This window comes from Pseudophryne corroboree, chromosome 5 (assembly GCF_028390025.1).
Source record: "Pseudophryne corroboree isolate aPseCor3 chromosome 5, aPseCor3.hap2, whole genome shotgun sequence".
Taxonomy (NCBI): domain Eukaryota; kingdom Metazoa; phylum Chordata; class Amphibia; order Anura; family Myobatrachidae; genus Pseudophryne; species Pseudophryne corroboree.
Genome location: NC_086448.1, coordinates 333,616,888 through 333,642,847, shown reverse-complemented (window position 1 = coordinate 333,642,847; position 25,960 = coordinate 333,616,888). Strand labels below are relative to the sequence as shown.

At 46.5% G+C, this 25,960-nt stretch overlaps 1 protein-coding gene across 4 annotated transcripts in view; it reads left to right on the top strand.

The window, feature by feature from the left end:
• BBS9 (Bardet-Biedl syndrome 9) overlaps positions 1–25,960 on the top strand; it is an 853,332-nt gene that overhangs the window by 385,898 nt on the left and 441,474 nt on the right. For 3 of the 4 annotated variants that reach the window (XM_063922539.1, XM_063922538.1, XM_063922540.1), the window contains exon 16: positions 414–428. The exons of the other annotated variant lie outside the window; for it this stretch is intronic. In XM_063922539.1, the coding sequence (XP_063778609.1) occupies positions 414–428 (15 nt within the window). The remainder of the gene's footprint in view (positions 1–413; positions 429–25,960) is intronic. 4 annotated transcript variants of the gene reach the window in all.

The window sequence follows — 25,960 nt, the reverse complement described above, 5'->3', positions numbered from 1 at the left end:
AGTGGGAATGGATTCTTTGCCCAATATAGCACATTTATAAACTCTATGCTTGTTGGTAATAATGTTATGGTAGCATTTAACAAGCGTGCATTTGCCTGTTAGTAAATGTTATATGTAATCCTGATTTTGTATTGTTCTTTCTGGATAGAGGGCCAAGCTTCGAATTAAAAAGAAATGCATTGCAGATTGCTGTATATATAAAAGGCTGTAAGATATTCATAGCCTATTTACCTCATCTTGCTGTAGCTTATTACATTTCCATTAAGTAGCTGATCTTTATTGAATTACCTATTTTCCAATATTATATGCAATTTCCAACTAATGTGACCTAAAGTTGATACAGCTGTTCTTTTATTCAACATTTCTTACCTTTTCTTGATTTCTTTTCTCCTTTTTGCTGCTTGTGACTTTAGAATTGAACCCTGAAGGTAAGAGTAATTGGCAGTAGACATTGACTATATATATTGAAATAGTAGGCACCACTTGTGCTACAAAAGTATGGTAATTGTTGCAAGAATGCTGATCAATGATGTAGTAATGAATCATTTTACAAATTCCTTGTCCTTTAGCAATTCTGTCATTTTTGTGTTTGTGAACAGTTTCAAAGGTATATGTTGGGCTGATTGGGAACAAATCAAATAAAGGTGAAAAAGAAGGAGCAATTTACTCCTGGAACAAGCCATGTTGTAACACATTGGGATGGAAATTTGTTTTTTTTAGGAGTTTTTTGACATGTAGGGAAAATACTGTCTGCTTTTGCATGTGGCGATCAAATACTGGGCAGCTTTGTTTTACACTGAAATTTAGAAATAAGCTATAAAACATCAATTCCCAATTATAATTCTCTCCTCCAAAAATCTGTTTCACTTGCAGTGCAACTTTGTATCACCAAAGTGCAAAATGCTCATATTTTTGTTCCTTTCTTAACTTGGTCCTAACTCTGAATCAGGCCCACAGTACCACTTGTAGTATATTAGTAATTGATTTTGTCGTGTTAGTAGGCTCATGTCATTTGGTGGGCCTATTGCTCCACTGAGCCAGGTTTTCTTGAAGAGGATGTGTACAGTAGTGTACTGTATATTTCAAACTCAGGAGAAGGGATTAGAGAAGGATCATCATCATTGTCGGGCAGCACAGGTGGTGTAATGGTTAGCATTATTGCCTCACAGCACTGAGGTCATGGGTTTGATTCCCACCCTGGCCCTAACTGTGTGGAGCTTGTATTTTCTCCCCTTGCTTGCTTCGGTTTCCTCTAGGTACTCCTTTTTCCTCCCACAATCCAAAAATATACTGGTAGGTTAATTGGCTGCAACAAAATTAACCCTAGTGTTAATATGTGTGTGTGTGTGTGTGTGTGTGTGTGTGTGTGTGTGTGTGTGTGTCCATGTATTAGGGAATATAGATTGTAAGCTCCACTGGGGCAGGGAGTGATATGAATGTCCAGATATTCTCGGTAAAGCGCTGCGAAATAACTGGTAATAAATAATAAAATAAATATTGTATTATCCTTTTATTATTTATTATTCTTGTATAATGTGATAGTTTTCTTAAAATGTTTCATATATTGTACTCAAGTCCAAGGGCATAACTACCATAGGTGCAGTGAGTGCAGCTGCTATGGTGCCCAGAGCTGAGAGGGGCCACCTTCCCTGTCACAGTTACATGTGTTCTATACATTTTTCACCGTACCAACTTTGGCCTTGGGGTATGCAATATATCTGGGAATGCCCCTGGGTCTGCTCATTGTAATGTGATACCAAATGAACTAGAGGGCATTGTAATGTTATATAATATGAATTGGGGCACTGTAATGTGATATAATATGAACTGGGGACACTGTATGTCAAAATGTGAATTGATGTGTTGCATAATGTGTACTGCCAGCCCTGCAATGTGACATCCAGAGCCGGCCCCAGGGAATATTTTGTCTGGTCCACCCTAGCACCGCTGCTAGTTCTGCCTCTGACCCAGTACCCCTCTCCCAGCACTGACATCATGTGAACTAGAGCACTACTATGGTTCATAAAATAAACTAGGGCACTGCTATGTGGCATAACCTTAACTAAGACACTGCTGTGGTTCAGAAAATGAACTAGGGCACCATTATGGGGCATAAAACTAACAATTGCTGCGGAGAGCTGTCTCTCTAGAAGTATTGGGACAGGGGCCTGTTCAAAATATTGCTATGGGGCCCACAAAGTTCTGGCTATGCCCCTGCTCAAATTCCATTAGAAGTAAACGTGTAGTGGACATTTATTAGCTTTCCTGAGGTCCTGCAGTGGTACTTAAGTCTGACACAAATAATATAATCTATTATGCAGCAACCAATGAGATACTTGCTTATTTTAACTGCACTAGAAAATTACCCAATCTTTTTTGTTGTTATTAATAACACCTTTATTGAAGAATTATATGTGGGCCTCAGTGGCGTGCGGTGCGGTCAGTGGCTGGTGAGGCACTGCAGCCATAATGTCCGCCGAATCCCGCCGATGACCCCTACCACCGCTGAGCCAATGCCCGCTAATGCCCCTGAGCCAATGCCCGCTACCCCCGCCACCGCCTTACAAACTCGCCCACACATCAACTGCCCCGGCACTCCACCACTAATTCGCATCTCAGTCCGAGAGAGGGCGACAGGAAGAGCGTGACACCAGGGAGATGGTGACAGCAGTGGATGATGCCAGGGAGAGGGAGACGGGAAAGGTGATGCCAGGGAGAGGGTGGCAGCAGTGAGTGACAGGGAGTAACGCCAGGGAGAGGGTGATTGCAGGGAGAGGGTGACGACAGGAAGAGAGTGACGCCAGGGAGACAGTGACAGCAGTGGATGATGCCAGGGAAAGGATGACGGGGAGGGTGGCAGCAGTGGGTGACAGGGAGAGGGTGATGACAGGAAGAGGGTGACAGTAGTGGGTGACAGGGAGAGGGTTATGCTAAAGCGAGTGCGACATTAGTGGGTGACAGTGAGAGAGTGATCTGCATTGCCCTGCACCCTTGAGGGCTTGTAACAGCAGTTGGGCACCTTCCTGGTAGCAGACCAGACTATCCTGGTACCAGTAACTTCAATCCAGTTCCACTGCCCGCCTGAGCACTACCCCTGTCGAGGTCTCCAAATGGTCAGGACAGACATGCAGGGAGCAGTGGTCACTATTCTCCCCCCCCCCCCACCCCTCTCCAGCTCCTATTTCTTTTACCGGTGCTTACATGTCCCCCCCCCCCCCCTCCCGCTCCTGCTATGTCTATTGCCGGTGATTACAAGCTCTTCCCCCCCCCCCCGCTCCCGCTCCGGATCTCTGACACTCACCCAGGCCGACACTGTCCAGCAGGTCCCAGGGGCCATCTGTAGTCGGGCCAGCTGTGACTGTAATCCCTTACCCGTGCCGCGGTAGAGAATCATCCGGCATAGGAGGGGGTGTGTCAGCCAGAACAGCTGCGACAGTGGGTCTCCGAGAGTAAGGAACTGGGTTGAAGCGAGGGGGAGGTTGCTGGGAGGGCAGCTGTTGTGGGAGGGGTTGTCACGGCATAGCAGTGCCATGTAAAAGGATGTCTCTGAGGTAGACAGACCGGCGCCCAATCACCTCCTCCACAGTGACAGGGGCGTGCTGTCATATGGGCTGAAAGCACGCCCCTGTCAAAGAGGCACTTCTAGTAGTGCCGCTTACAGGGTTTCTCTATCGTCCTAGTGGATGCTGGGGTTCCTGAAAGGACCATGGGGAATAGCGGCTCCGCAGGAGACAGGGCACAAAAGTTAAGCTTTAGGATCAGGTGGTGTGCACTGGCTCCTCCCCCTATGACCCTCCTCCAAGCCTCAGTTAGGTTTTTGTGCCCGGCCGAGAAGGGTGCAATCTAGGTGGCTCTCCTAAAGAGCTGCTTAGAAAAGTTTAGTTTTAGGTTTTTTTATTTTACAGTGAGTCCTGCTGGCAACAGGATCACTGCATCGAGGGACTTAGGGGAGAAGAAGTGAACTCACCTGCATGCAGGATGGATTGGCTTCTTAGGCTACTGGACATTAGCTCCAGAGGGACGATCACAGGTACAGCCTGGATGGGTCACCGGAGCCGCGCCGCCGGCCCCCTTGCAGATGCCGAAAAGAGAAGAGGTCCAGAAATCGGCGGCAGAAGACTCTTCAGTCTTCTTAAGGTAGCGCACAGCACTGCAGCTGTGCGCCATTGCTCTCAGCACACTTCACACGGCAGTCACTGAGGGTGCAGGGCGCTGGGGGGGGGCGCCCTGGGCAGCAATGGAAACCTGTTATTTGGCAAAAAATACCTCACATATAGCCTCCGGGGGCTATATGGAGATATTTAACCCCTGCCAGAATCCGTTGAAGAGCGGGAGACGAGCCCGCCGAAAAGGGGGCGGGGCCTATCTCCTCAGCACACAGCGCCATTTTCCCTCACAGAAAGGCTGGAGGGAAGGCTCCCAGGCTCTCCCCTGCACTGCACTACAGAAACAGGGTTAAAACAGAGAGGGGGGGCACTAATTTGGCGTTAGACATATATATAAAGATGCTATAAGGGAAAACACTTATATAAGGTTGTCCCTATATAATTATAGCGTTTTTGGTGTGTGCTGGCAAACTCTCCCTCTGTCTCTCCAAAGGGCTAGTGGGTCCTGTCCTCTATCAGAGCATTCCCTGTGTGTGTGCTGTGTGTCGGTACGTGTGTGTCGACATGTATGAGGACGATGTTGGTGAGGAGGCGGAGCAATTGCCTGTAATGGTGATGTCACTCTCTAGGGAGTCGACACCGGAATGGATGGCTTATTTAGGGAATTACGTGATAATGTCAACACGCTGCAAGGTCGGTTGACGACATGAGACGGCCGACAAACAATTAGTACCGGTCCAGACGTCTCAAAAACACCGTCAGGGGTTTAAAACGCCCGTTTACCTTAGTCGGTCGACACAGACACAGACACGGACACTGAATCCAGTGTCGACGGTGAATAAACAAACGTATTCCTCATTAGGGCCACACGTTAAGGGCAATGAAGGAGGTGTTACATATTTCTGATACTACAAGTACCACAAAGATGGGTATTATGTGGCAGTGAAAAAACTACCGTAGTTTTTCCTGAATCAGATAAAATAAAATGAAGTGTGTGATGAGGCGTGGGTTTACCCCGATAGCAAATATTGGCGTTATACCTTTTCCCGCCAGAAGTTAGGGCGCGTTGGGAAACACCCCTTAGGGTGGATAAGGCGCTCACACGCTTATCATGTGGCGTTACCGTCTCCAGATACGGCCGCCCTCAAGGAGCCAGCTGATATGAAGCTGGAGTAATATCCTAAAAAGTATATACACACATACGGTGGTTATACTGCGACCAGCGATCGCCTCAGCCTGGAAATGCAGTGCTGGGTTGGCTTGGTCGGATTCCCTGACTGAAAATATTTTAGTGATATAGAGCATTTAATAGGATGCAGTCTATATATATATATATATATATATATATATATATGCGAGATGCACAGAGGGATATTTGCACTCTGGCATCAAGATAAGTGCGTTGTCCATATCTGCCAGAAGATGTTATGGACACGACAGTGGTCAGGTGATGCAGATCCCATACGGCACATGAAAGTATGGTCGTATAAAGGAGAGTAGGTACTTGGGGTCGGTCCATCGGACCTGGGGGCCACGGCAACAGCTGGGAAATCCAACCTTTTTACCCCAAGTCACATCTCAGCAGAAAAAGACACTGTCTTTTCAGCCTCAATCCTTCCGTTCCCATAAGGGCATGCGGGCAAAAGGCCAGTCATATCTGCCCAGACATAGAGGAAAGGGAAGTAGACTGCAGAAGGCAGCCCCTTTCCAGGAACAGAAGCCCTCCACCGAGTCTGCCAAGTCCTCAGCAGGACGCTGGGGCCGTGCAAGCTGACTCAGGTGAGGTGGGGGGTCGTCTCAAGAGTCTCAGCGTGCATTGGGATCACTCGCAAGTTGACCCCTAGATCGTACAAAGTATTATCCCAGGGGTACAGTTTGGAGATTCGAGACATCTTTTCCTCGCAGGTTCCTGAAGTCTGCTTTACCAAAGGCTCCCTCCGACAGGGAGGCAGTATTGGGAAAAAATTCACAAGCTGTATTTCCAGCAGGTGATAATCAAAGTACCCCTCCTACAATCAAGGAAAAGGGTATTAGTCTTCCACACTATATTGTGGTACTGAAGCCAGACGGCTTGGTGAGACATATTCTAAATCTGAAATTTTTGAACACTTACATACAAAGGTTCAAATCAAGATGGAGTCACTCAGACAGTGATAGCGAACCGGAAAAAAGGGGACTATATGGTGTCCCTGGACATCAAGGATTACCTCCATGTCCAAATTTGCCCTTCTCAACAAGGGTACCTATGGTTCGTGGTACAGAACTGTCAATATCAGTTTCTGACGCTGCTGTTGAATTATCCACGGCACCCCGGGCCTTTACCAAGGTAATGGCCGAAAAGATGATTCTCTTCAAAGAAAAGGGCATCTTAATTATCCCTTACTTGGACGATATCCTGAAAAGGGAAAGGTCCAGAGAACAGTTGGAGGTCGGAATAGCACTATCTAAAGTAGTTCTATGACAGCACGAGTGGATTCTAAATATTCCAAAAATCGCAGCGTTTTTCCGACGATACGTCTGCTGTTCCTAGGAATGATTCTGGGCATAGTCCAGAAAAAGGTGTTTCTCCTGGAGGAGAAAGCCAGGGAGCTATCCGAACTAGTCAGAAACCTCCTAAAACCAGGCCAAGTATCAGTGCATCAATGCACAGGAGTCCTGGGAAAAATGGTGGCTTCTTACGAAGCAATTCCATTCGGCAGATCTCACGCAAAAAATTTTCAGGGGGATTTGCTGGACGAATGGTCCGGATCGCATCTTCAGATGCATCAGCAGATAATCCTGTCTCCAAGGACAAGGGTGTCTCTTCTGTGGGGGCTGCAGAGTGCTCATCTTCTAGAGGACAGCACATTCAGCATTCAGGACTGTGTTCTGGTGACCACGGATGCCAGCCTGAGAGGCTGGGAAGCAGTCACACAGGGAAGAAATTTCCAAGGAATGTGGTCAAGTCTGGAGACTTTTCTCCACATGAATATACTGGAGCTAAGAGCAATTTCCAATGCTCTGAGCCTAGGAAGACCTCTGCTTCAAAGTCAGTCGGTGCTGATCTGGTCGGACATCATCATGGCAGTCGCCCACGAAAACAGACGGGGCGGCACAAGAAGCAGGAGGGCAATGACAGCAAGAACTTTTCGCTGAGCAAAAAATCATGTGATAACACTGTCAGCAGTGTTCATTCCGGGAGTGGAAAACTGAATTTCCTCAGCAGGAATGAATTCCACTCGGAAAAGTGGGAACTTCATCTGGAAGTTTCCACATGATTGTAAACCGTGGGAAAGACCAAAGGTGGTCATAAGATGGCGTCCCACCTGAAGCGCCAGGTCAAGAGACCCTCAGGCAATAGCTGGGTCGCTCTGGTAACACCGCGGGTGTACCAGTCGGGTATGTGTTCCCTCCTCTGCCTCTCATACCCAGGGTATTGAGAATTATAGGAAGGAGAGGAGTAAGAATTATACTCGTGGCTCCGGTTTGGCCAAGAAGGACTTGGTAACCGGAACTTCAAGAGATAAGAAGGGTCTTGATTCAGCAAGAATCATGTCTGTTCCAAGACTTACCGCAGCTGCGTTGACGCAGGGGCGGGTGAACGCCGGATCCTAAGGGAAAAAGGCATTCCGGAAGAGGTCATCCCTACCCTGGTCAGAGCCAGGAAGGAGGTGACCGCACAACATTATCACAGTTTAGGTGAAAATATGTTCCATGGTGTGAGGCCAGGAAGGCTCCACGGAAGAATTTCAACTAGGTTAATTCCTATATTTCCTGCAAACAGGAGTGTCTATGGGCCTCAAATTGGGGTCCATTAAGGTTCAAATTTCGGCCTGTCGATTTTCTTCCAGAAAGAATTGGCTTCAGTTCCTGAAGTCCAGAAGTTTGTCAAGGGAGTACTGCATATACAACCCCTTTTGATGTCTCCAGTGGCACTGGGGGATCTCAACGTAGTTTTGGGGATTCCAAAAATCACATTGGTTTAAACCACTCAAATCTGTGGATTTGATATATCTCACATGGAAAGTGAACATGCGGTTGGTCCTGGCCTCGGCCAGGCGAGTGTCAAAATTGGCGGCTTTTGTCTCACAAAGCCATATCTGATTGTCCATTCGGACAGAGCAAAGCTGCGGACTCGTCCCCAGTTTATCCCTAAGGTGGTGTCAGCGTTTTACCTGAACCAGCTTATTGTGGTACCTGCGGCTACTAGGGACTTGGAGGACTCCAAGTTGCTGGATGTTGTCAGGGCCCTGAAAATATAGTTTTCCAGGTCGGCTGGAGTCAGGAAATCTGACTTGCTGTTTTATCCTGTATGCACCCAACAAGCTGGGTGCCCCTGCTTCTAAGCAGACTATTGCTCGTTGGATTTGTAGTACAATTCAGCTTGCACATTCTGTGGCAGGCTTGCCACAGCCAAAAATATGTAAATGCCCATTCCACAAGGAAGGTGGGCTCATCTTGGGCGGCTGCCCGAGGGGTCTCGGCTTTACAACTTTGCCGAGCGGCTACGTGGTCGGGGGAGAACACGTTTGTAAAATCCTACAAATTTGATACCCTGGCTAAGGAGGACCTGGAGTTCTCTCATTCGGTGCTGCAGAGTCATCCGCACTCTCCCGCACGTTTGGGAGCTTTGGTATAATCCCCATGGTCCTTTCAGGAACTCCAGCATCCACTAGGACGATAGAGAAAATAAGAATTTACTTACCGATAATTCTATTTCTCGGAGTCCGTAGTGGATGCTGGGCGCCCATCCCAAGTGCGGATTATCTGCAATACTTGTACATAGTTATTGTTAACTAAATCGGGTTATTGTTGTAGTGAGCCATCTTTCAGAGGCTCCTCTGTTCTCATACTGTTAACTGGGTTCAGATCACAGGTTGTACAGTGTGATTGGTGTGGCTGGTATGAGTCTTACCCGGGATTCAAAATCCTTCCTTATTATGTACGCTCGTCCGGGCACAGTATCCTAACTGAGGCTTGGAGGAGGGTCATAGGGGGAGGAGCCAGTGCACACCACCTGATCCTAAAGCTTAACTTTTGTGCCCTGTCTCCTGCGGAGCCGCTATTCCCCATGGTCCTTTCAGGAACCCCAGCATCCACTACGGACTCCGAGAAATAGAATTATCGGTAAGTAAATTCTTATTTTTTTTAAAATGGGATTTTACTCCCCGCTGCTTGGCCCCGCCCCCAACTTCCGGCCCTTTTACATTGTCAGCGGGACAACACTTTTAACACGGAAAAAAAATGATAAAAATAATACAAATATACTTATGACACAAAATCTGTGTCATAAGTATCTTCTTTGTATTATTTTTTGCATTAATGACAGGGGAGGCACTGCCTCCCCTGACTGCACGTCCCTGGTGGGCTTTCTTCTTTATAGAATACGGGAGGAATGAAATAGGCCCTTTCCCATTTTGGGCTCCATTACCAGCTAGTTTGATTGTGGTTCCCTAATTCTAGGGGATGTAGACAAATTATGCTTCAGCCTGTGTATGACACGTCCTGTCGGTAATTATTATACTCTTTCTATAAAAAAAAAATCTGCAGCATTTATACACTTAAAGGCATTCCCATTTAAGTATGTGCTATGTTTATAACCCTTTTAGAGAATTTGATATTTCGAAAGTAGGGATTAGTACATTTAAGGTTTTATCCTTTATTGAAAGTAACACTCTAATGACAGCTACTACTTGGTAGGACACTGGAGCAGAACAGGTTACTACTTTGAGTCACTATCACTCATTCTAAATTGCAATACAACTAATGAATAAAGCAAAATGTTCCCTCAGGTTGCATGTGAAGTGCATGACTGCACTTGGTTGGGGTTGCAGATGTGAAGACCTGACAAACTTCTCAGACTGTTCACTAGGGGGTGCTGCAGTTCTATATGTAAAGCTGTATTCATTATTCTCTGCTTGATGTGTGGGAAGACTCCTACTGTTTTCCAGTAGTGCTAACAAATACAATAGTGATTGCGGAATGTAAGATGTACAACAGGTCTGAAGATACATATCATGTTATGTTTTTATTACCTTAACAGAACTAAAGATGTTAAGTGGAGTTTTCCTTTATTACAGCTGCAGCATTTATAGACATACTCAGACATCAGCAGGGTAGTCTATGATAAGGTGGCTGACTGCATTCCTTACAAGCAACATACTCACTGAAATCTTCTATTACACTGAAAGTATCAGTTACTGTTTAAAGCATAATATTCATTGATATCACACTGGCATGTTAGTTTATCCAGTGCCTGGTCAACTATATGGCTGCAGCCTTTGGGCCTAGGATTTGGAGGGGCATACACAAGTGGCAACTATGTAATAATATGAAGATTTCATTAATTTCATGTTTGCGGTGACCGAACAGCTTAATAAGAGAAACTTTTTTGTTATATGGAGTCCTGAGGTGGTGTTGAGTGAAGTTTTTCAAGTGACTACCAGATGACTTTGGCAATGTGACCATGCCAGTCTTCGAAGAGGGGCGGGTCCAATATGATGCATTTCTATTATGGGTGCAAGATGATGGCCTGATGACGAGAATAGTCTGGCCCTGTCCCATCACTTGCTACCTGCCAATAAGATCAACATAGTTACACTATGTAGCTTATACGGGTGTGATACCGGTGACCCGTGGTCACGATGCCAGCTGTCAGAAGACCGACAGCGGCATCCCAATGGTTTGAATCCTGATAGGGGTCCGGTAAGTATACTTACCCCCCCATCTACCCGTCTATCCCTCCTATTCCGCAGTCTGACCCTAACCCTCTCCCTCCCACTCAGTCTAACCCTAATCCTTCCCAGTGGTGCCTATCCCCCTCCCCCCCACATCCTAACTCTTCCTCCCCCGCAGCCTAACCCTAATACTCCCCGCTGTTGCCAAACCCTAAACCCCCTCCCCGCTGCCAGACCTTAACCCCCGTTTCCCACAGCAGAATCCTAACCCTCCCCAATGGAGCCTAAACCTATCCTCCAGCCCCCCTTCCCCCCCCCCCCCCCCCCCCACACACACACACACACACACACACGCTAGGAGTCCCCACATAGTTACGATTGGGATGCTGGGTGTCGGGATTCCAGTGTCAGAATTTCAGCTTATGTTGGGATTCCGGCTCCGATCTTTTGTCTGCATGTCGGGATTTTACTGCTGGATCCCGACCACTGGTATCCTGGCCGCATCCCATTTACACTTCACAAAATCAGAGGTCCGTAGATGCCAAGACCACAAGTGTTCACTTGTGCGTTATAAGGACTAATATACTGGTTACATTTATATTTTGTATTATTTAAATTTAAGTTCAATACTATTTTTTTTGTGGTCTTTACAGTACTTTAATGTAAATGTTACTTTTACAGATGAAACATTAATAATATTTATTTTATAAAATACTTGTTTCAAGAAAATACAAATAACAACATGAATAGCAGGTAACAGGAAGAACATGCAAAATAAAGAACATTTTTAAACCAAATAAACAAGCTTGAATTGCTTCCTTATTGTTTGGGTATATGGAGTTTCTAAGATGGTATAAGCGAGAAAGTAGGCTGACCATAATATCCCTTTAACCTGGGACACTCATGAATTACACAGGTTCTGTGGCTGGCTGACTACAAGCCAGCATTTCACCTGGTTTTAAGCAGCCACAGAACCTGTGTAATTCATGTGTGTTCCAGGTTAAAGGGATAATATGGTCAGCCTAGAGAAAGGGGAAATGTTGGATGATTGAAAATATAAGGACTTGAGGAAAAGAGGATAGAGGGATATTTGGAAGAACACACAACCATGATAAATATAGCATACAGCTTTTTCCGTAAGGTAGAAAAGAATATGGGGAAAATATAATTTTCTAATAACGTTTTCTTAGTAAGACTTACCAGTGCAAAGGTCATTGGAAGTAGACGTCCAGCAAATTATAATTAGGGAGAACTTGGCATTCCCAAATAGTAAGTAATCCACAACTCCCATATCTGGTTGAATTTGTCTCCTTTGTCATGTATATAGTGGGTAATTTTTTCCATTTCCACTATAAACCAATCTCACTTTTCGACTGAATAGGAGATGGTGAAAATTTCCGGTGCTGAAAATTTCCCTGCTGAACTATTGGCAGTCTGGAGAAGATGAAGTGATAATTTATTAAGTATTATAGGGAGGTGTGGTACAGACAGCCCAAGGAGGGCATTCCAATGGCTTAACGTAGTATTAGTTTGTAATATCTCCTCTAATATTTTTTTTTTTTAAACCAGCCAAAAAGATAGAAATCTTTGGACAGGTCCTCCAGACCTTAGGCCACAACCCCACCAGCTCAGAGGGGAGGCAGATGGAAAAATTTAGTTTCATCTAGTTGGAACCAATTACCATCTTGAATAAATTTTATGTAAGTTCTTCTTAAACAGGGTGTATATGGAATATTTAGCAACACCTTGTTTAATGATTAGCCAAGAGTCTTCACCTGGTGGCAGGAAGGACATAATTATTTTGAGAACATTTCTCTGACAAATTTTCCTTTTAGCCTTTCTTGTTATGGTCCCTTAAGATTTTCTCTGTCTTTGCAGTCTCTTTATATATATATTTGATGGGATTAGGATCTCTTAATACTTATATTCTGTTATATTTGTGTTGTATTTTGAGGAGGTACTGTGGATATTTGGATTATGCTTCAAAGTATCAGACACACATCATATGTTTACCTGAACTACCATTAATATTTGTAAAAAAAAGAATAAAAAGAAAGGGATTTTTAGGATGATTTGTTAACCTCATAAGAACGGTTACAAATAAGACACACAAAGGAGAATAGTTTCCGTGTAGTGAACTGTTTTTTCTTCTTGCAAATATTGTAGACTCCTTGCAAAACTACTACTATTTGTTGTGTGTGTGAATAATTGAAACATCTGTAGGGAGCATTTACAGAATTTAAATAAAACATAACATGCTGTACAGTTTATATTATACATTTTCTGTAGTGGAGGTGTCAAGACTAAAATTACAAATGAACCTATGAGGTCTATAGATCAAAGGTTCGAAGCCATAACTCCTGCAAAATGCTCCTGTTTTTTGGGTATTCTCCTGCAGATGAAGGCTTCATTGTCTATAGCAGAGGTGGGGAACCTTCGGCCCTCCAGCTGTTGTTGAACTACACATACCAGCATGCCTTGCTACAGTTTTGCTATTTGGCCATGCTAAAACTGTTGCAGGGCATGCTGGGATGTGTAGTTCAACAGCAGTTGGAGGGCCGAAGGTTCACCATCCCTGGTCTATAGCAAGAGATGACCATAACCAGGGGCAATGCTTCGCCATCCAGAGCATGGTAGCCAACATAATATGGGCAGCTGTGTTATAAATGCGGCAGCCGTTCAGAATTGATAACACAGTCTCAGGATTGTGTTACATGGGAATGAACACAGAAAAAAAAATATTATTAGAATAAAGCATATTGTTCCTTATATATAAGGCAAATACCACTGACTCATCACACAAGCTCCTGAACCATAAGGACTCGGAACTTGAAATTTGGACAGTAGCTTGCTTTTGTGACGTAGGCAACCACTAAGAAGGGATTTTTCAAAATTCCACCCACAAGAGAGTTGAAGGCGGTGAGATGATTATTGGGAATTCCCCCATCACATTAACAGTAGTACCCGAAGTAGGAATGCAGCAAAAAAGGCAATCAAGGTATTAGCGTGCATTAAGTTGGGAATTGATGCAAGGATTGAGTGTGTTATACTCCCATGATATAAATCACTAGTGAGGCCACATCTCGATTACTGTGCACAATTATGGGCACCATACTACAAAAAGGATACCCTGGAACTAGAAAAGGTTCAGAGACGGACGACCAAGGTGATTAAGTGGATGGAGACGCTAGAATATGAGGAAAAGCTTGCTAGGCTAGGCATGTTTACACTGAAAAAAGGAGATTAAGAGGGGACATGATTAACATTTACAAATATATAAGGGGTCAATACGCAGAGCTAGCGGGGGATTTTGTTTTTGGAAAGATCATCAAAAAGGACATGTGGACACTCGCTTAGGTTAGAGGAGAGGAGATTTAGCACACTAAAGCCCAGTACCCACGGGCCGATGCAGGAGAGATGTGTGCTGAGCGAACCGCTCAGCACACATCTCTCCTGCCGCTCAGCACAGCGCGATCTGTGCTGACCGTGCGGAGGGAGACGGGGGGGCCCCTCGCTTCACCCAGCGGGTGAAGTGAGCGACCCGCTAGATTGGCCTGCATGCAGGCCAATCTGGCAGCAGCGATAGCGATGTGCGGGGCCGCGCATCGCTATCGCTGAGTGGGCTACACACGGAGTGATCATGCTGATATTCTAAGCAATCTAGTCAGATTGCTTAGAATATCGCTCCGTGAGTACCCCACTAGAGACGGAAAGGTTTCTTCACAGTAAGGACAATACGTATTTGGAATTTCCTGCCTGAAAGAGTAGTAATAGTGGACTCTGTCATTACTTTAAAGAATGGGCTAGATACATTCCTATTGGATAAGGATATACAGGGTTATTGTGGATAAATCATGTACTATAGTAATAAAAATTAAAAAAGGATTTATTTTCGTTTACAGCAAAATATTCACCACAGTTAAAATTAGTCTTAAAAATTTTTCAGTGTAGGAGATCACTAACATGTTGAACTCGATGGACAAATTGTCATTTTTCAACATCAGAAACTATGTTACTATGTATGTTACAGAGGAGAGTTAAGACAGCCCACCCAGCCATGGTTATAAAGAATGCATAGTGTCGGGGATACCAAGTCGCGGAGGGGGGAGGACACAATGCTGTATTCCTGGACTTCCTTTCCAGTGGTAGTTGCAGAGCAGTCCATTATTCAGATAGGGTAGCTACATCAAATGCCTCCCTTGAACCATGTCAAATATCGCTGGGTGTGTCCTTCCTATTTGAATAATGGACTACTGTGCAACTGCCACTGGCAAGTAAGTCCAGCCTTATGGTTCAGGAGATTTTGTGATAAATCGGTGGCTATTTGCCTTTTATACATATAGATTTCAGATATACAGTATGTACTTAACCAACCCATTTCCAGTCAGGAGAGGATAGTGTCTCAATTATCAGAGGTTAACCTGTCACTTGAATTAAACATTGACAATCCTCTCAGAGAGCAATAGGTGGAAAGGAGAGATAGATATTTTGACTCTTAAATGCATTAATGGAAAGCTTGATAGTCAGCAACTGCTAATCTGCTGTGTGAAGGGTACTGACAGCTCTCCCAGTGACCTTAAGTGTTGTGCAAAAATATTTACCTTTTTACCTTCAAGGAGGAGCCCTAAGGAGAGCAAGAAGCTAAGCAAGGAGATCTAGGGCCCTTTGGTATAGGTCAGCCTATCCCTGCAAACCTTACATAGTTAACATACAGTGGGCGTTGCTTGGACTGTCATCCCAGCATGTACAGCACTGAGCAGGTCAGCATCAGAGGCAGGACAGGGCAAAGAAGGAGGCGGATTATTCTCCTCAGCGACAGCCTTTTGACAGCATCAATCTGGGGAAGGCCCGCCCGTAGGTGCGGCCTGACAAAGATTGGCAGCGGCGTACGGAGCATGTCCTGTTGTAAGTCTAATTGCTGATCTTCTGTGATAAACTAACCAGTTAACTTTAGGTATATCCAGTGGTGCAAGTGGGCGGGTACGGGTGGGTACGGCGTACCCGTAAGAATTTAGCCGTGGGTACGCCGTACCCACACCGACGGGCCGCCGCTCCTCTTCCCTCCCTCCCTCTGCTGCTCCACGCCGCACCCGCCGTCCCCGCCGCACCGCCGCTGATGTGAGGGGAGGAGAGCGCAGCCTGCGCCTCTCCTTCCCCTCAGTCTCCGGCGGGTGTCATAGTTTAATTCAGCGCCGATCCGTGAGCCAATCAGAGCTCGCACCGCGAGCTCTAATTGGCTCACGGATCGGCGCTGAATTAAACTGTGAGACACCCGCCGGAGACTGAGGGGAAGGAGAGGCGCAGGCTGCGCTCTGCTTCCCTCACATGACAGACAGGACGGCAGCGAGCAGCGGTGAGCAGGGAAGGGGGGGCATGTTATACCTGGCACTGGGGGATATCTGGCACTGGGGGGGGGGGATTTCTATCTGGCACTGGGGGATATCTGGCACTGGGGTGGCATTTCTATCTGGCACTGGGGGATATCTGGCACTGGGGGCATATCTGGCACAGGGGGGCATATATACCTGGCACTGGGGGATATCTGGCACAGGGGGGCATGTATACCTGGCACTGGGGGATATCTGGCACTGGGGGGGGCATGTATACCTGGCACTGGGGGATATCTGGCACAGGGGGGCATGTATACCTGGCACTGGGGGATATCTGGCACAGGGGGGCATGTATACCTGGCACTGGGGGATATCTGGCACTGGGGCGGCATGTATACCTGGCACTGGGGGCATATCTGGCACTGTAGGGGCATTTCTGTATCTGGCACGGGGGGCAATGTATATCTGACACAGTGGGGGCATTTGTGTATTTGGCACTGTGGGGCAATGTGTATCTGACACTGTGAGGCAATGTATATCTGGCACTCTGGGGGCATTTCTGTATCTGGCACTGTGGGGCAATGTGTATCTGGCACTGTGGGGCAATGTATATCTGGCACGGTGGGGCAACGTGTATCTGGCACTATTGGGGTCATACGTGTATCTGCCCCTCCCCCCATATGTGTACCACGCCCCCATTTTCATTGGCCACGCCCCATGTGGCATTTGGTCACACCCATTTTTTTGCGCGCACGCGCCTTCGGCACACAGTACCCGTAAGACATTTTTTCTACTTGCACCACTGGGTATATCCCGTTTTCAAGAAAATAAGACAGAGAGACTACAGATTCCCCGGCGGTTTGGGTGTGTTCTCAGGCAGTTTCATGGAGGGGCACTTTGATGCTACCAGTTCTCAACAACATACTACCACAAGTGAGCCTATTTTAAAAGCAGTATTAAATTTGCTTACATATAAGCACTTTTCATCTCTTTGTCATTATACTTGAAATTCCGTAGCAAAGCACGGGTATTCAGCTAGTGTGTATGTATATATATATATATATATATATATATATATATATATTTGTTGAATTTGGAAGTAAAAGCCTGGGTTGCAGCTTCTAGTCTACTAATGGGCATGAGGGATCTGATAACTGGTCTGGCAAGCTGTAATAGAGATGTGTCCTATACTAGTGCTGTATGGCATGATTCCCATGCTATGCAATTTTTCCTTAATTTTGCTACATTTTACTCAATTTTGTGTCCTGGGGCCTGATTCTCAGTTGAGATCAGTGGTGGATTTTACCTATGCCCCCCCCCCTTCCCCCCCCCCCCCCAGGTATATCACCACCCCTCTCAGTGTCAGTGAAGCTAGATGCAGTCCATGAGACTGCACTGACTTCACTGTGGCTGGCAATGACTACCTATTGGAAGCTCTACCTGCCAGTCAGGGACACTACAGGCAGTCCCGTTGGAAGGTGCTTCCAGTATGGATTAAAGATTCCATTTGCGTACCAATTAAAAGGAAAGTGGCTTTGCTAGAAGGGGGTGTGGCCTCAGGGCCCAATCTCCATTTTTGTCACTTTCTGGAGTAGCTGGGCGGGGCAGAGACTATCTGTCTGCAGTACTGGCTCCTACTTTGTTATAGGAGCCATGTGCTGCAAGCAGCAATGGACTGGGGCACAAAAATGGCCCGGGCATTTGTGAGCGTGCGCGCGCTCGGCACGGGGGCATGCAGAGAGTCATGGGGGCGTGGACTCGTGGCACACCCCCATTACTATGGCGACGCTTGCTGGGGGGCGCCGCAAGTCTGGGGGCGTGGACTCACGGCACGCCCCCATTTCCATGGAGACCAGTGGGGGCGGCTGAATCAGAGAGCCGGAGGCTACTCTGCGCGCGGCCTTCCCAGCTCTCTGAGGGACCGGACCGGCCCACCTGCCCATCGGCCCTTCTGGCATGTGCCAGATAGCCAGTCTGGCCCTTGCAAGCAGGGACGTGCAGGCAGGGGAGGCAGTGACTCCCCTGTCATTAATTATGAAAATAATACAAAGAAGATACTTATGACACATATTCTGTGTCATAAGTATCTTCTTAATATTATGGCACTCATAAATACCTTTTTAACTAATGTCAGCAGCACCGAGAGCGGTGCCTCACGCTAGTCCTTGTATATGGCCGGAAGCAGGGGGCGGGTAGGGGGCGGGACCAAGCAGAGGGCTGTAAAAGCCCATTAAAAAATCCACAGGAAGCGGCACCTGTACAAGTGCCTCGACTGGCCGACTGGTGCATGGGGCCGCCTGTCATCTGTGGCGCCGCCCCCCTTATCTGTCACCCGGCCACAAGTTTTGTGCATGACAAATTCCGTGACCTGGTGACGTGCTATGGGGGGCGGGGCCACAAATGATAGGCAGACCCGCACACTAATCAAAGCTGATTTCCCCCGCCACTGCCTTCACCCCAGGGAACCGGCACTGTTCCCCCCTCCTGCAGCGTCATCTGAAGGCAGCCGAGCTCCACTGGTGGAGTGGCTGGAGCCAAAGGAGCGGGGAGAGCACATGGACCGGGATGCGGCACTGCACGCCTCCGCACAGCTTAAGGGCATAAGCAACACCGTTGGCTTCCCACCTGCCTCCGTCACCGGATCCTCATGGGGCTATACAGCGAGGCTCATCTCATCCTGCCACTCGCTCTCCTGCCTGGCTGCTTCCCCTGCTCTGGAGCTGCTCCTCCCACCAGGCATTGGCAGTCCATTTCACACGGGTCATTATCCAGAGGAGAGCGCACGGGGATCAGGCCTCCTCCAGCTCCAGGCCCACCCATCCTGCGGAGACCAGCTGGTCTGGGCCCAGCTCTGGATGTGCTCCGGACCTACTCCACAAGGTGAGCCGGGAGCTGAGGGGGGTGCACACTAGGACTGCCCTGGGTTCTGAATGGGTATAAAGACAGTTCCCTCACTTCTGAAGTCTAGTGACCACCATCGATGCTGCAGACAACATATCATAAGCTCCTGGCATCCACCTTCTCAGTCCATTTGCCAGTGCTTTTGTCACCCTTGGCTGCTGGACTGAATCCCATTGCACCTTTGGGTACTGTGGGCCCCTGCCATTGATGATTAAAATAATATAAAGAAGATACTTATGACACATATTCTGTGTCATAAGTAATCTCTTTATATTATGTTAAGCATTTTAAATCTTTAAATCACTTTGGGAGGCACTTGGAATGTGAGAGAAAGGGGGGCGGGGCCAAGCACAGGGCTTTAAAAGCCCATTAAAAAACTGCGGGGGAAGCGGCACATATGCCAGTGCCCCGTTGACAGGTGAAACCCGCCCCTGTCAGCGAGGCAGATGTGATTGGACAGCGGATCCAGTGATGGATCCGCTGGTCCAATCACCCATAGGCATTGAGGTCAAGCTGCGGCGGGACCCGGCGCTACAGTGGAGCTGCCTGCCACTACAGGAGCGTGGCGGGGGGGCAGCGGCGGCGGCGGGATCCGATGTTGGAGCTGCAGTGGCGGCCAGCACTGTTACCTCTATTTCCGTGCCCTCAGCATATCCGCCAGCATCTGCTTCCTCCGGGACTGAGGGACCAGGACCACTAAGGTGAGAGGGGGGTGGGGGGAGTTGTGCTTGGTGGTAAGTGTCTGGGCAGCTCACCCCCTGATCACTTGGACTGCAGCTGGGGGTGAGCGGCAGTCCACGTGATCTAGGGGTGAGCTGCAGTCCAAGTGATCTGGGCAAGATCACTTGGACTGCAGGGACAGGGAAAAATAAATGTAAAAAAATGATATATTTATATCACAGCCGCCCGCTGCTGACCAGCACTCACTGCCGCACACTGCACCGCCACTGAAAGCTGACCACCGCAGACCACAACTTGCGGTGGTCAGAGGAACATCAATGCCACAGCGACGAAGGACAGCTTAGTACCGCCGCATCCCCCGCAGACCATGGGCTCATCCGCCACCGACAACCACAGTCCCTTCCGCACCTCCGCTGCACATATCAGGTAATGTTCCCCTGCTTCCCTATGTCCCTGCTGTCACTCTCTCTGTCCCTGCTGTCACTCTCTCTGTCCCTGCTGTCACTCTCTCTGTCCCTGCTGTCACTCTCTCAATCCCTGCTGTCACTCTCCCTGTCCCTGAATTGTGGGTCATACCGTGTGCTATAATGTGAATTTTGGATCATACCATGTCCTATAATGTGATATTGCGGCTCATACCATGTGGTAAAATCAGAATTTTGGGTCATAGCGTGTGCTGTAATGTGAATTTCGGCTCATAGCGTGTTCTGCCCTTAGGACCTTATTCAGCTTCAGTTGCTGTTTTGGTAAAACAGCAAAACTGCAACTGCATACGATCGCATGTTGGGGGCCGTCCAGTCCAGGGCAAGGCATGATAATTGGTGTCAATTGCAATCGCATTGCAGACCCGGCAAAATAGAGATAGCCCCTGAATACATAGCCAGGTAGAATATGCAGGCGCTGTTTGGGGGTGAGTGAGCAATAGGAGAAGATCACTATAAGAAGGCTCTCTTTGTGGTGCACTCTTTTATTAAATTTGATTTGTTAGTTATTTATAACTAACAAATCAAATATTTTTTTGATTACACTGCCCATAATCAATGGGAATGTAATTATTATATTTTCGCATAACGAGTTACTCAAGATCCAATGTAATTTATTACCCATCACATGGATCAATCATTGTGATCATTTTAGACACTGGAGCTTGGATTTTATGATTAATTACCTTGCTCCTATGAATGTATTCACACAAAAAATATTTTTCTTTGTTCCACATACTATCATTGTTTAAAACTTGTTATATTATTTTAAGCTATTACAAAATAAAAGTTACCGTATATACTCGAGTATAAGTCGACCCGAATATAAGCCGAGGCACCTAATTTTACCACAAAAACCTGGGAAAACTTATTGACTCGAGTATAAGCCTAGGGTGGGAAATGCAGCTCTACCCGTACACAGAACTCATAGTGCCAGATGTGCCCCACAGTGCCAGATGTGCCCCACAGTGCCAGATGTGTCACACAGTGCCAAATATGCCCCACAGTGCCAGATATGGCCCACAGTGCCAGATATGCCCCACAGTGCCAGATATGCCACACAGTGCCCCACAGTGCCAGATATGCCCCACAGTGCCAGATGTGCCCCACAGTGCCAGATGTGCCAGGTGTGCCCCACAGTGCCAGGTGTGCCAGATATGCCCCACAGTGCCATGTGTGCCAGATATGCCCCACAGTGCCAGGTGTGCCAGATATGCCCCACAGTGCCAGGTGTGCCAGATATGCCCCACAGTGCTAGATACTTACCCTCCGTCGCTCCCGCGCTGTCTTCTGAAGGAGGGACACGGAGAGCGCAGCACGCGGCTCTCCTGTGTCACTCCTGCGTCTCCGGCGGCAGCGGCGTGTGTTAAAGGAAGTGCCAGTTCGTGCACTTCCTTTACCACACAGATGCCGCTGCCGCCGGAGATGCAGGAGGGACACAGGAGAGCCGCGCGCTGTGCTCTCCGTGTCCCTCTTAAAGCTGACTCGAGTATAAGCCGAGGTGGCTTTTTCAGCACAAAAAAAAGTGCTGAAAAAGTCGGCTTATACTCGAGTATATACGGTATGTTTTAAATAACTAACAAATCAAATTTAATAAAAGAGTGCACCACAAAGAGAGCCTTCTTATAGTGAACTTCTATTGCTCACTCACCCCCAAACCCCAATACTGTATTTTTGCTTTCGGGTGCACCTCGAGCCCAATAAGAATTACGACATTAAATATGTAGAATACTCATAAACTGGCTGGTTTCATGAAATTCGCTGTTATTAATATTCTGTCCTGTGCATAATCATCTTAGGGGTCACCCTCCGTTTGTATACACAGCATATGCAGGCGCACTAGCGCCATGTTTTGTTTCGCTGTTTGTGATGTCACGCGGCCAACGTGAAAATGGCCCGGACCCGCTTGTATTTCTGTCGCCATGCCCCGCAATGCTGCGTCACAGCCCCGCAAATGCCTCTGCCTGTCAATTAGACAGAGGCGTTTGCATCACTGCGATGCGATCGTATCTCCCGATCCATATGCAGTACGGGCCCTCCGCATCCGCACTGGCCCGTTAGAAGGGAAAGTTTGATCTCATCGCATTAACGATGCTTACTGAATAAGGCCCTTAGTTCACATATTCTAGGTACTTAGGATTAACATTTTTTGTTGCAAGGTAATTAGTACAAAGTTGCAGATACAGTAAAGCATAACGATGCATAGCGCAGGTCACTCCTATGGGCTCTGTCTTGTGCATTATTACATATTGGACCCTTTGCCTCTCATGCTGGGGGCCGCCCATCTCAGGGCAAGGCCGCCCAGCATGCTAACCGCCGCCCCCCCCATCTGCGATCCGAACTATTTGCCGCAATTAGTGCATGGTCGCAGTAAGCAGGGAAGCATCTTGATTGGAGCTGCTGCGTGTGACATCACACAGTCACCCCGATCACGCCCATTCCCCCCCTTGTTCATGCCGCCTTGCCTCCATTTCCCCGCCCCCACAATGCTCTGTCTCCGCCTTGGAAATGGAACGTTGCCGCCCCATCCCGTCCCCGCGAACGCCTCTGCCTGTCAATCAGGCAGAGGCGTTCGTAATTAGTGCGGGTCACCCGCAGTAAATGCGCGCGCATGTGCAGGATGGGCCCAGCGCATGCAACCGCAAATGCAGAAATTCCAGTTGGATCGCGATGTGCGATATGTATGTATGTTAATATTTAATATGTATGTTTATATTTTGTGTAACTGGTGTTGGTCGGCCATATAGTGTGTCCTTGGCCAGTTTCTCCTCACAGTATCTGTCAGTACTGATTTTGTCAATTAGCCACACATTACGTGTTGCTAACTGGAATATAAAGCATTCCTGAAAGTACAGTAGGTGGCAACTGCCTTAAGCTACTTTTAGTTTCGTGTGAAACCAGAACTTTAGATTGTGTATGTTCCTCACCACAGGAAATAATGGAGTCAAAGAGATTAGGAAAATGTTACTCTAGGAGACTGCCCATCTGGTAATACAGCTTAATGTACTTCTTCTTTGTTTATGTTTGCATTCCATTTCCGTGAACTATTCACGTGAGCTGCAGAAATGTTAACTATAGTAGCAGTAGGATCTCAGCCATCACAGTACCAATGTATTACCCTTGTAATCAAAAGAATAGACATATGCACAAAATGAAACACTTGGCACTTGCAGGACTGTGTGTTAGCCTTCATATTTTTCCAAACTTTATATCTAGTCTACAGTATATACATTACTGTATATATTGTAATCTATTTATCCAGGTTAGCTACTATGTATAGATGTCAGATTTCTTAGATTCATTTATCTTATGTATTTTTATCTCTCATTTTCAAAATATCAATTAAAACAAAAACAGTGTGTCCACTGTCCAGGCTTATTAGCAATGTTTAAAATATTTCTCCGCTTTTAAAGGTTTTATGATGGAGTTCACCTATGCTCTTTAGTGACCTGTATCACATGTATAATGATAGGATGAAAGAACATCCAATAACCGCTGCTGGCAAATGTGACTTAGGTCACAATTATGCGTCATATGTTACAGCAAATTACTGTCACATTAACAGATGCCTTCATGTAGCAAGATACAAAGGACAATCACACATGCTGTAATGGTAGCACCTAGTTACCCTTCGTGGAGAGGACCTTTCCCATAATCCCCTGGGTCCATGTCACCAACTATTTGGAATAGTACAAAAGAAAATAAACAAGATATCACTTCACCAGCGCTTAGTATTAACTGCTAGTTCCAGTTTTCATAGAGCTGTTTTGTCCATCCTTCTATTTTGTTCATATGGGGGTATTGTATATCAGTGACACCTCACTCCGGAACCGGAGGACAAAGAAAAAAGTGCAATAGTGTAATACTTTTTTTAAAAGGTTACACATTTAATACACAAACAATATACAATGTAAAATACATGAAGACATCCAACAAATGAGCCGCTGCTTGACGAGTATAAAGTGTAGGCACACAATTACCGTCTGTAGATGAGAACCGATATGCAATCAGTTCTTATGCGCATATGAGTGAAAGAGTCCTCCTGGCTGCAGCTACGGGTCCTTCGTCTCACTCCAATTCGCTCCCTCACCGCCAGGCAAGTGGGCCACCACCGTCACGCACCGGACAACAGTCTCCTTGAGCACCCACGCGTTCCGACCCTCCCCAGGTCTTTTTCAAGGCTAGCTCAGCGTGCAGCGGCTCATTTGTTGGATGTCTCCATGTATTTTACATTGTATATTGTTTGTGTATTAAATGTGTAACCTTTAAAAAAAAAGTATTACACTATTGCACTTTTTTCTTTGTCCTCCGGTTCCGGATTGAGGTGTCATTGATATACAATACACCCATATGAACAAAATAGAAGGATGGACAAAACAGCTCTATGAAAACTGGAACTAGCAGTTAATACTAAGCACTGGTGAAGTGGTATCTTGTTTATTTTCTTTTGTATATTGTATGGTGGAGGTTGGAAGAGCCTCTTGCAGGATCACCTAAATTCCAGCTGCTAGTGCACTCATTGATATTCTTGGTCTATTTTGCTATATTTGGAATAGTAACCTGTGGCGAGCGAAGCAGAGCGGTGCGAGACAGCGAGCCCGAAGCATATATAATACAAAATAACCTAAAACAAATGGAGAATAGATAAAAGATTAACATGCTGTAAGGGCGGAAGTCCTCTCCTACCCTCTTGTGCTGTCACTTCATGGTCCTTTCCATGTGGGCAACATACAGTAGACACAACTATGCTGTAATGGGGCAGACTGTACCCCCTGGTTGACACTTTAGGCACAGAGATGAGACTTGGGAGTGGGAACAGGGCAGAGATTTCCCACAGCCACATTGTAACATCCCAGACAGCCATAACCGATTATAATGTGTAAAGTAATTTTGCCCATGGGTGTTACCAACAAATTAGCCTTAATCATCTAAAACCAGTGGTCATCATATTACATTTAGACAATGTACAGAAGATTGTAAGCTTGTGAGCAGGGCCCTTTTTCCTTTCTGTATGTCTGTTATTACCCAGTCTTGGTTTTATTACTGTTTGTTCCCAATTGTAAAGATCAATGGAATATGCTGGCGCTATAACTGTTAATAAATAAGATGGAGCTTAATATAAATAATAAGACTGTTATTTATAAACATTTTACTTACGAAAGTGATTGTAGCTATTTGGATAAAATACAAAAGCCGCAAAGTTACAGTTTCAATGGTGTTTGTTATCAAAGTACTAAATGGTGTCGGTGTACGCAGTACAGATGTGTCCTTCCTTTGCTCTCCGCGCAACAAATATTGGATATAGTGGGGGAAGATGATGGTCCCTAGGGCCTAATTCAGAGTTGATCGCGACAGCAAATTTGTTAGCAGTTGGGCGAAACCTTGTGTACTGCAGGTGTCACAGATATAACATGTGCAGAGAGAGTTAGATTTGGGTGGGGTGTGTTCAAACTGAAATCTAAATTGCAGTGTAAAAATAAAGCAGCCAGTATTTACCCTGCACGGAAACAAAATAACCCACCCAAATCTAACTCTCTCTGCACATGTTATATCTGCCACACCTGCAGTGCACATGGTTTTGCCCAACTGCTAACTGCTGCGATCAACTCTGAATTACCCCCTTAGTTAAGGATACCATCTTGCAATGTTTCATCTGTCTGTATGATGTTTTTGCAAAAGTAATACAGGTACTCTGCCGTCAGGAGGCACTTTTGTCAGAGTCTATGGTGCCTGCATGTATTTGCATATACTCTCGAGCACTGTCGCTGCTACTGCCCTATACTTAACATAGGGGGTAATTCAGA